The 12418-nt window shown below is 41.5% G+C and overlaps 1 protein-coding gene across 2 annotated transcripts in view; it reads right to left on the bottom strand.

The window, feature by feature from the left end:
• The window catches only part of PLXDC2 (plexin domain containing 2), a 286502-nt gene that overhangs the window by 104602 nt on the left and 169482 nt on the right, over positions 1 to 12418 (bottom strand). For both annotated transcript variants that reach the window (XM_054992093.1, XM_054992094.1), the window contains exon 3: positions 3380 to 3526. In XM_054992093.1, coding sequence (XP_054848068.1) covers positions 3380 to 3526 — 147 coding nt within the window. The remainder of the gene's footprint in view (positions 1 to 3379; positions 3527 to 12418) is intronic.

Here is a 12418-nt window from a genome sequence, read left to right as displayed (position 1 = left end):
GTATCTGTTTATAACTGAAACAACTAATTCCATTTTATTTAAAAAATCATCTTACGGCAAAAAAGAGTGCCCAGGATTACCACTGAAGAATATATTTCTAGCTTATTATTTCACCCCTTTTCACTACTTAATGCAATTTAAAAATAATATGGAATCTTAATTTGATTTCATGCTGGCCTTCTCAGGAACGTCCTCCAAAATGTAGCTAAAAGCCCATCCTATACCCTCTATAACAATGCCCTCCTGAACAATTTTGTTCTACACATTCTGTTGAATGACAGACATATAGGAGCTTTCCTCCCACAAATACTTCAGTATGAGGAACTGCTCATCTTACCCATTTACAGGGCGGCACCTTCAGAAAACTGTGAGCCAAAATACATGTCAAAGTAGCCACTGTGTAGTTGCCAACACCATTTTAGAGGACAACTGAGCCATTAAAAAAATGGTATCGTGGTACCATGTGATCTTGTGTCTCCTGCCTGTTCAAGTGCTGAAATAGTCACGAGGGGGCTGTTTCAGCATTTGAAAAGGTGTATGGGGGAACAGGAGTGTATGGTGCCGCTGCACTATAGGCAATTTTTAAATGGATACATTCTCCTCTAAAACGGGGTTGGCAGCCACAGTTTGTACCTGTGGCCATCATAATGTGTAGTTTGGCTCTTTGTTGAGGTGAGTGCAGAGGTTAGGAGAGGTGGCCCTTTATCTGAATGGCTTTCTGGATGACAGCCAATACCTTGAATCGAACCCAGAAACTAACTGGTAGCCAATAGAATGACTGCAGATGAGTAATGTACACTCTGCCTAGCTCCTGAAAATAATAGAGCTGTGGCACCAGCTGGAATGTCTGTGTTGTCTTCAAGGGCAGATCCATGTAGAGTGCATTGCAATAGTCTAGCCTTGAGGTTACAGTAGCATGGATCCATCTGGCCAGATCAGCAGGATAAAGGAAGAGAGCCATCTTCCAGGCTAAATGAAGATGAAAGAAATACTGGTATAATACTAGGCTCTTAACTGAGTCAATGAGAGTCAGCTGAACTTCATCACATGTGGGAAGCACAAGACCTCAGCCTGCCCCCAAAGCACCCCCTGTGACTTGTCAAGATTATGTTTCAACTTGTCCACCTTTAGCCATTTAATTACAACAGTTAGGTGCTGGCTCAGGACTGCTATAGCAATCCTGAGTGGTTTGGACAAAGAAGTACAGAACTATTGTCAGTATAGTGATGACACAAAAACCACAAATGGTTTCTCCTAAGGACTTTACATAGATATAAATAGCATGGGGGTGGGGTGGGGGAGAGACACCCTTTGCTGCAGAATCTGGCTTGAATGAATTTATTAAAGGGTGTCTTTAAATTTGGAGGTCTTTCATTCATAAGGTCACTATAAGTCAGAAGTGACTTGACAGCACATAAGACACACACACACACAAATCACCATTGTATATAAATAAGCCATGAACAAGCATGCATTAGAGTGGCCAAGGTCATTCCTCTTCTATGGGAAGAACTCTCACAAAGAAAAAGGTACAGATACCCATCTGTAATCAAACTTAGAATTTTCATGAAGTCCATATACATGTACGAATTTCTTCCTCAACTCAATCACTCACAAGAAATGTATAAAACTGCCTCACACTGAGTCAGACCATTGGCTCATCTATATTGCAGATGGTGGCTGGCCGACATTCCATGAGATCACAGGAAGAGGTTCTTTCCATACTCAAGATCTTTTAAAATGGAGATACCAGGACAGGAGTTGGACCTGGGGCTGCCAGCCTGCAACAAATATGCTCTACCATTTGTTTCTTGGTTTGCCTAAGTGCAACCTGAACTTCAGCTGCAAAAATGCTTACTTTGGAATGAATCAAATCCTGAAAGATAAAACCTTCAAGCTCATATGTCAGAATTCTAGCCACCCCTGCCTCCATATTTATACAAGTTTTTGGTCGCCCCTGCCTTCAGTAATAAAATTAATACAACAGAACGGTCGCTATAATTTCTGCCTTCAACAAAATGAACTGATTGTAGGCATACATATGCATCTATGAATATAACAGTACATTTTCCATCCCAATGGTATCAGAAAGTTCTCTTTTTTTCTTTTGGAGCCGCTCAATCAAGTTCAGCTTTTTCAAATCAAATGAATGCAGCCAATTCTCCAGCTTTCTAGCTCCTATGACTAATTTGAATTTAACATCGAAGTTAACGTCTAGGGTTCTGGCACCATTGTTTTGGTTTGGAAAACAGTTGTAATTTCTTTGACAAAATGCTCTTGCTTTTCACACTGTTCTCATCTCTTTCCCAACTCACTTTCCAAGAGCACTCAAGAGGAGATGAGTTGGCAGAACAGCCATTCCATTAGGCATTCTTATTTGTACTGCAGTTTGTTTTTCATTACCAAACAACCAACCGTATCCAGCAATCATATATAACCGATATTGTGCTATACTGGGTTGATTCTTAACTTAGGAAACTGCCAAACTTCAGCATTTCCACTTTGCTCCATCCATTTTATTAGCTATACTTTTCAGTTTCGTGGGGAAAAGAGAGTATCTATAAATTATGTTGTGTCAGTCTAAATCCAAAGGTTTTATAACCTCCTTCTTCTTTTGAATCCTAGAGATTTTTTTCTGTCTGCAACTCTTCTGTCTGCTTGCCACCTGGTTGCTGAGTTTATTGGCCTTGGTTTGAAGCTTTGAATAGCAGATTTAGCAACAGCCCACTCCATCACAAGCCCTGAACTGTCATTTTCCATTCTGAATTTACAACTCTGATACGGATGCTTTTCTTTAAGCAGTTTCCAATACTTGTTCAGCAATGGGAGTACCATTTGGAAGCCATACAATATCCAATTATACTTGTAAAGTTAGAGACTTAGTTTAGCATTCTTGCCATGAGGAGAGCATGATTGGAATTAGCCTAAGAAGATTTTTTAAAATCTGAAAATGGAGTTATACCTGCTATCTCTGTTACCATTTGACAAGAATCAACAGCTTTAAACAGCAATATTTTGATAAGGATCTAATGGTTCTCAAAAAACTCAGGTAACTATAGCATCTTATAAAAATGTAAAGGGTAAATATGGGGCTGCTACATTTTAGTTCTAAATATGATAGTTAAGCTAGCCAATTCATAGCATAATTTCACTGTCAAGTGCGCTCAATGGCAAAACTGCCATCAACTTGAATGACACTAAGATGTTACACACACACACACACACACACAAGTTTAGTATTTTAACTCATTATAGGAAATTTTAAAAAAACCAAAGAGACTCTAAAGGTTTTAAGTTCAACATCCTTGACTATGATTATGATTATGATTATGGTATCAACTCAAGGGGCCAAATAGCAAATGCATATCAAATGCCTTACTGCTGCTTGTCGATGTGAGTTAGAAAGAATCCCGTGGATCTTCACTTTTTCTTTTTCCATTTGGTCTATGTTCACCCACAGATCTCGGCTGGTAGCATCAAATGGGCCATACGTCCTAGAAGTGTAGTAATTGTGATCCATATCCTTCTGAAAAGAAAAAAAGGCAAATTAAATATAAACATACCATTCTGTTTTATCTCTTTTTATAATGACTGCAAGAATTTTTATCTTCTGTCATTGATAAAGTTTTTATTTCCTTGCCAAAAAACTACAGTCAATAAAAGTACAGAGAGAAAAATGCAGAATATAATGGGCGAATTCACACGGCTCAAGTTTGCCGCTATTTCCCCGCCATTTATGTGCTTCTCAGAGGGCTGTTCACATACTCTTACCTCAATCCCGCCATTCTATCGTATCTGTTGCACTGCACCTCAGACGAGGTTGTCATGCTTTCAAACGCGTCTCTTGCGCAGTTCTCACTATGGATGTGAACAAACACAAGTGGTTCCCAAAGAGACCGCCCCCTCTTAACCACCCCCACTTCCTTGTTTCTTGCCTTTCCGGAACACTGTCCCTCTATGCCAAGCAATTCTTATGGTCCCAACTCTGTTCGAGGCATGCCCGCACCCTCATCTTGTTCTTTTTTAAAAAGGATGGGGGGCATTCCTAGCGCTATTGTGCAATCCTGTTCATAAAGATCACCCACAAGCAGTTTGGGAAGTGGCGTTGTAAAAAGTCGTGGAGGCATCAAGGGTGGGGGGGTTGCCATTTTTTTTACAGTAAATAATGTTTCAGTGCCGAAGGAAGGCCTAGATAATTTCTGATAAACGGACTGTACCTGCAAAGGTTGACTCTTTCCGTTTTTTTTTAAATTAAAATTATTGGTATAGCGAAAAATTGCTGTCCTATAATTATAGTTGAGCGGTAACATTAACCAATTGCAAGCATCAATGGGGGTGTGACCCCACCATTGCAATTGAGCAGAAAATCGCTATAATGGTAACCTATTATTTATTTTTTTTAAAGAGGCTACTTGATCTCATCATTGGCGATGGTGTATCTAAAACCGCCCTGTATCACGTGAGTCTCCCAGGGATGTAAACGGAGTATAGTGCGACACTGGCGTAGTAAAAGAGGGGATGTGAACACAGACTAGGACATTGCGGGATAGAATCCAGAACAATTATTACATATGAAAAGCGGAAGGTAGGGAAGTATTTGATTAACAATGACTTGGCTGGTGATAAATCGAATTTTACAAGTGCAATTTTTGTATCCTGATAAGTCAAATAAGTAGCTTCTGCAAATGCCGAAATAAATGTTGGTTTGCGATTGAAAGATAGTCAATAATTTCTGTGCTCCAAAGTCAATGTTTTAATTACTACGACACACAGTTATTGAGAAAAGGCTATGCCTTGTTGTGGCAGGGTGCTTGCTTTGCATACGTAAAGATCTAGGTGTGGTTCTCAGTAGCATCCATTCCTGAGATAACAATACCTGCCTGAAACTCTGGAAAGCCACTGCCAATCCTAACAATCCTAACAGCAATAATGGCTCTAATCAGGCAGCTTCGTACATTCACATTACTTCCAAAAATAGTTTTCAAGTGATGATTTAAATGTTTGGTTTAGCATTTCCTTTACTGAACTGTTTTTTTCACAAAAAGGGATTTTTAAAAATAAGCACTACTTTCACTTTTCACTAATTTCACTTTGGCAGTACTAGAATTTCAACCCTGATATAGCATGATGCTACACTCTTGTTCCATTCAAAAATATATTAAAAATTGCAGTTTTAACATTTTCTTTGTTAAAAGTAATCTCACAAGGTTTTTTTTTCTTACAGAGAGGTCTTGGCTCCTATTTTTCTCCATTTCCATTTGTATCCTCCTCACAAAGCCCCATTTCATGTGCATGCACGCATGTACACACACAAGAGATATACATTTCCATTTTAAAAGCATGCAGAATAAGCAAAGAGAAAATGTAGACTGTTTTAACTTGTGAATAGGCAGACTATATCCCTTAAAAGCATATGTCTTTATGTCAGCCAATCAGGCTTCCACAAATTTATTGTGATATTCTCAACATGAGCGTCCGCCCATCCTTAATTTATAAAGAGTGCTTACAAGGAGCAGTAACATGACAAAACATATTTTGTATTCAGTATTAAATTCTTGAGAACAGAACAGGGAAACTTGTATTTTGGTATTACTTACCATTTCCAATGTAATCTCAAGATATTCTCAAGAAAATGAAATTATTAGAAGCAAGCAATATGTAATGGCACCATGATTTCCAGCCAGACACGTGCACCTGTGCCACCATCCATGGCTGCTTTCACACACTTTGGATAATGCACTCTCGTCTCAGTGCACTATAGCAAGCATTTGCAACTGGATTTCACAGGAAAAAAATCAGTTGCAAATTACTGATGTAGTGCAGCATCCAACCATGGTCGTCGTCACATGGGCATCTGTTCCATTAAATTTACAGCATATAGCATCATCTCTGATATCGGCACAGTAACGTTTCTTTGGGTCACCTCGCGTTTCTTCACGCTTCCAGCTGTCCACACCTAAGTGCTCTGTTCCATTCTCTCTAATGGGCGCAGAAGCAGCTCCTCCCCCCCTTTTAAATTTTTTTTTTGGTGTTTAATTCCGCTATAACGGAATAACATTAGCTTCCTAACCTACTGCTGTTTCCTGAATAATCTGAAATCTGTGTGCACAACTGAAGTTGTTGTCAGCTGGATGAGGCTGCAGTCTTCCGTGCCTAAGATCCTTTCGGTAACGCAAAACTGAAAGCGGAAGTCAGATAGAACGGTTGCGGAGTTTAAAATTTTCCCGCACAAAAAAAATAAAGGCATTATATCGCTATAACATCGAAATTAAAAAAAAAAAGGAAAATGACTGAACATGGCCATTTTTAGCGAGGTGTGGTTTTGGGTTAAAATAAAAATTTCTCTAATGGCAATTCAATTATTTTTACTTGTTTTCTTCAGCAGAAAATTTTCATTGTGTGACGTCGTTATAGCGATATAAGGACAGTATTACAAAAAAAAGGGGGGGAGTCGCGGGAGAAATGGATTCTGGGATTGAGGAGAGAAAAAAAGGGTCGGCCTATGGCGTGGTGAAAAACATCGATGTGAGGCATTCACACTGAGAAGCAAAGTATCACGACTATCAAGCACAAAGCAGAAGAGAGAAAATCGCATCAGTGTTGGAATAAGGTGGGTGTTTGCTGGGAAATTGCGCCATTTTCGCGCTAAATAGAAGCCCGTGTGATGACGGCCCCAGTGTGAAAGCAGAAAGCATACCAGAAGAAGGAGCTACTAGCCTGCTCTCTACTGCACTTAAGTGAAACAATTACACCTTGTCTAGAAGAATGTATTTCAGCATACAGAATCAGCAATTCTCACGTGACATGAGGGGCCAATGGGATTTCACCTGACCCTATCACAGCTCAGAATCTGGATTGGTTTCTTAGTCTGACAATTCAGTTTTAAGGTGGGGCAATGCCCACTCTGCCAGAGAAGCTCACTGGTGGCCTTGGGCCAGTCACTCACTCTCTCTCTCTCTCTCTCTGCATAACTTACCTCACAGGGTGGTTGTTGTGAGGATAAAACAGAGGAGTGGAAAACACTGTTAGCAGCTGAGTTGGGTCCCCACTTGGGAAAAAAGTGGGGTATAAACTAGGCCTTGACAAATTTTCTTCAGCTTTAGGAGCCAGACTTATTTTTTAGACTTCAGGGTTTTGTATTTTAATGACCATATTTTCTAATTATTGTCACCACAAAACCTAATTCTAAACGCTTCGCAGATTCTTGTCATTTAAAAAAAATCTGTAACAAAAGTGTTGTAGCATATAAATAAATATGGGGTGAAGCAGGTTTTCATCACAACAAAAAGCTAACTTCTATCCCTTGCCAAAATAATCTTTGTACTTCTACTGAGAAACATCAAGAGGAATGTAAAAAGAATGACTGCTGAAAATACTAGGCACCACAATGAAACTTTTAGATGCCAAGGTGCCCTGGTGGCTGGGATTTGTCAAGACCTGGTATAAACACCCAAATAAATAAATACCAAGCTGTTGCAACAGATATCTGGCTGCTCTGTTCTTTCTCGCTTCATCTCACTCATCCTTTCCGCTTAGGCTATCCTTCCACTTTGACCATGGGAAGACAGCCCTGGCATCATCCATAATGTCCCCAGAGTGATGGAGGCACAGCAGCCACTGAACCAAACCTGTACTTACTTAATCAGTGTCAAGAAATCTTAACTGCAACTACTGACAACCAAGATGTCTTTTCTTCCAAGCCTCATTTTGACAAGAGTGCAGTCCTAAGTAAAGTTACACCCTTCCAAGCCCACTGACTTCAGTGGATTTAGAAGAGTGTGACTTGGCTTAGAATGGCACTGTTAATGATTCAGAAAGGTCAAAATCAGCTAATCAAATAGAAAGACTAACCTGTCTCTAGTTACTCATGTCAATATACCACTCTACTTTTGTCCTTTGTTATAAAAACAAGCAAAAGCCCCACAGAGGACATTAATCAGACACACTTCTCCAGTCTGTTAATCAGCTTGAGACCCATGGGAGTGGAAAGTGGAAAGATGGACAACTGCAGAAGCAGTGAAAGAGCTGTAACTTTTTCCCCATTTTTAAGAAAGGATCAAAGAGTACTGCATTAGTACTCCACAGCACTCAACCACCCCACACCAATGATGAGTAGGACATAAATGTTAAGTCAAATGCATTGCTTTATAAAAGTACACTTTAAATGGTATCTTGAGCCACATTTTTCTTTAAATTACTATCAAATTAAACACTCTAATGGTAATATTCAGATCAAGAATCTAGCTGTGCATTTGAATTAAATAGCTTTTGGATCAGCAAAACCAAACCCTGTTAGAATTCAAGTATCATAGTCTGATGTTTTGCTGCAAAAGCTTTTTTAAACAAATACAACATGAGAAACTCCCTTACTGATATTTCCACAAGGAATCATTTCTCAGCTCTATACTTGGCAGTGTTATAAAGGAAAGGGAACCCCACACATAACACCTAAGCAATTTTCCTTGATTATTAATATGTTTTGTTGAATGTATTTAAAAATAGTAAGAAGAATTTTTTTAAAAAATCCTATTGCATTTTTATCCTATCCTTCTAAAAAGTGCGAAGCTGTTTACATGGCTCTCCCTTCCTCGCAACAACCCCATAAGGTAGAGAGAGTGGATGTCCCAAGGTCATCCAGGAAGTTTCACAGCAGTATTGGGATCTGAACTCTGTCTTCCCAGATCCTAGCTCAATCTAACCACTATACTACATTGCAATTAGAATAGTCTGCATTCTGTAAATAAAATACATACATTTGAAGCCTATTTTCCACATGTGAGGGTGTAGCACCCAGTTCCTGGACAAAAGCTGATCACCTCTTTATTCCTTCCCATCCAAGTATAGAGAAGGACTGCCCCCTTATTTTCTTCATATACTTATAGAGCTAATAAACACCCTCATCCTAGAAATAGAATTTTACCACAAACATGTTTAACTCTTAAATGACTCTGTGACCATCTGGGTGTCCCCATGAGGCTTGGATGGTTGTGGGGCACTACTAATGGCTGGGCTGGAAGTGGGGTGCCACTGCTGCCAGACAGGAGGCTGTTGCAGCCTTCAATGGCCAAATGAGGAGGAACTAGAGATAGAACTGACTAGAGAGAGGAGGGCAGAAGTGGCCAAGCCCAAGATGGCCTGTAGAAGAGTCAGCAAGAAGGCAGCACTGCCAGAGCTGCCAGCCAGAAGTGAGAGGGGAGGCCGAGGACAACAGATCCACAAGAATGGGAGAAGCCCATGGGGAGTACAGGAAGGCAGCAGAATGGGGAGATGGCATGGGAAGAGCCTAGAGGCTGGAAAGAGACCCAGCCCAACTCACCTTCTGAAAGGCCCAGCAAGACAATCCTGCTTGGTGAGAGCACGAAGGCTCAGGATGGTGGGGTGGGAGGATGGCCTAGAAACTGCCAGGTTGGTGGAGGTGCAAGGAACTGGCCCAAGGGCAAAACTTCTCCAAAGGACAGATACTGAGCAGATTGAACAGCAGCCCCTACGGGAAAAGGTATAGAGGTGGGATGGACTCACTGAGAACTAGGGTTGCCAGGCCCCCTCAACCTCCCAGCGGAGGATTGGGACCTGGCACTTACCTGCGGGGGGTGGGGGTGACATCACTTCTGGGAAGTGAAGTCATCACGTGGCCCCTGGGAGCACACCTACACTCTGCAGGGGCCTGGACTGGGGATGCTGCAGAGCGCAGAAGCAATCCTGCCCTCCACAGTGGCCCAAAACACGCCTGTTTTGGCCCAGATCGAGCTTGTTTCGGGCCCGTTTTGGCATGGATCAGGCCCGTTTTGAGCCGCTGCGGAGTGCAGGAGCGCTCCTGAGCTCTGCAGCAGCCCAAAACAGGCCCAATCCAGATCCCCCTGGCAGGGGGTGGGGTCTGGCACCCCTACTGAGAACTACTAAAATGAACAGTGGCTTATCCTGACTTGAGGCTTGCTTAGAGAGCAAAACAGTAGCCATCATCATTTTCTCTCTTTCTGATGTTAGCTGAGTTCAAGCACTAAACAGGAAAGAGACATTGTCAATGCTTTAATTTAATTTAATGTATTATATTTATATTCCGCCCTCCCCGCTTTCGCAGGCTCAGGGCGGATCCTCATGCAGGTCCTCCCAAGTCAAAACTGGGGTGGAGGGGCATGGGGAATTGACAGGTACTTACCTGTGTGAGCATGCACCTATGTTCCCTGGTGATTACATAATTTTTGGCATGAGCCAGAAGTGATGGCTTGATCCAGGGGCCAATTGCTTAAAAATCAGCCCTGGTACAACATATCATTTCTGGGTCACCCTGAAAATGATATAATTACTGGGGATGCAGGCACACACACACCCATCTCACCCGCATACCTGCTGGCCTGCCTCTCCCCTTTCTCAATGTCTTTTCTCCCCGCTGGCCAGGTGAACAACAGCGGGGGGGAACAGCAGCTAGGGGCAGGGCTAGCAACCCTATACTCATGATTTGCTCTATTCTATCTGTGCCAATATTATAGACACATTGCCCTTTAACTACCCATAAATATCTTATCTACCAGACTAGGACATGGAATAGCCTACCTGATGAGGTTAGATGGGGTTCCTGCTCTCTTGGCTTCCTGCAAACTATGCAAAACTAAATGATTTAGGAGAGATTTTTTATAAACAGGTAGAAGGGCTGTACTGTAAGGAAATGGTTGAAAGCATACACTGGTAAAGGGTTAGGGACTGTAACCTGTACTACTGGTACTGTCTGCTGTAGTAAGTATGTTACTATTGGCTAATTTCTACACTATTAAATATGTCTGCTTTAATTTCTTATGCTGTTTCAGCACTGTTTCAGCTCTGTATTGTGTTTTTGCTTGTTTTCGAATCTCTGCAAATTTGCATACTGTATTGCACTATTTATCAAATGTTGCAGCTATTGATTGTATTGACTTATACTGTGCAATCTGCCTGGAGTCTGTGAGAAAGGCAGACTATAGATAATAATATTTGATTTATACACTGCCCTTCAGGACAACTTAATACCCACTCAGAGTAGTTTACAAAGTGTGTTATTATTATCCTCACAACAATCACCTTGTGAGACAGATGAGGCTAAAAGAGCTCCGAAAGAGCTGTGACTGACCCAAGATCATCCGGCTGGCTTCAAGCAGAGGAATGGGGAATCAAATCCAGTTCTCCAGATTAGAGTCCTGTGGCTCTTAACCACTAGACCAAACTGGATCTCTTATTAGATAATGCTAATAAAATAATGTAAAGTGCACACAGCTTTGATAAGCTCCGTCTTCAGCACCAGACAGTGACAAGGAGGGTGAAAGATGAGTCAGAGCAGGTGGACCTCTAGTCTTGAGGTACAAGGAGACATTCTGGGAGAAGACTATTCCTCAGGACTGTCCATGCAAGGAGAATCTGCCCATCTTCTGGATGATGCAAACCAATGACCGTTGGGGTGGAAAGGGCAAAGTAGCAATGGTTTTTAACCTAGTGCACTGCCCAAGAGAGAAAAGGGGATCTAGAAAAAGAAGAGAGGCTCTTGGGGATGAGATGGTGATGAAGTGGATGGGTGGGAGTGTTCCTACGCAGCCTCAGCATCAATCATCTCGGCACCTAGCGACCCTCTTGGTAAGATTTGTGTTGTGTGGATATGGAGTCCTGAAGTAACACTCTCAGAAGACGTTCTTGGGCTCTTCTGGGCCCTTTCGGGCACAGCTGGATGTGCAGTGAATGAATGAGTTCTCTCGTTAGCTGCTGCGCTGTCTCTTGTGTATTCATCTCACTCTGTACTCAATAAACCCTGTTTCCTTTAATGCTGCGTAAAAACTGGACCTGTGCAACAAAACAGGGAATAAGATTCTGTTGCCTAGGATCAGTCTGCCAGTCCCAGCAGAACTGATAAGAGGCCTGCCCGAGCTTTTTTCTCAAAGCCTAAAATTCTCTCACACCAGGAGGATTTTGTCAGCACCAGGTTTTTATTTCTAATAGATAAGCACTGTATAATAAACAAAAACTAGAGGAGAGACAATGACTTGTGGACCACGGAGGAACCCATGGGGACTCTTCCTGATTTGTAGAAAGATGGGAACCCAGCCTGAGGCAAAAGGAAGACATGACAGACTACTTCGTCCATGAATAGATTTCTATTTTACTTGTAAATATTTATAAAAAACCTTACCTATTCACGTTTACTGGTGGATTTATGTCTCAGCCTGACATACCTTTACCATAGTACAAGATATAGTGTCCAGATTTTCAGATATATTGAAAAGGTCTTGCTGAAGTGAAGCCTGTGTACTGTAAAGCTTTTATTTCAAACAGTATTACGAAACACAGCTATGCGACCGACACTGTAGATCTTGTAAAAGGGCTCAGGGGATTAAAACAGGTCTGGTGCTGCTATGGAGCAGGATGAAATATTTAAAAGTATTACAAGAAAGAGAAAAAT

The sequence above is a fragment of the Eublepharis macularius genome, chromosome 11 (genome assembly GCF_028583425.1).
Source record: "Eublepharis macularius isolate TG4126 chromosome 11, MPM_Emac_v1.0, whole genome shotgun sequence".
Classification (NCBI taxonomy): domain Eukaryota; kingdom Metazoa; phylum Chordata; class Lepidosauria; order Squamata; family Eublepharidae; genus Eublepharis; species Eublepharis macularius.
This window is presented reverse-complemented; position numbering and strand designations above follow the sequence as displayed.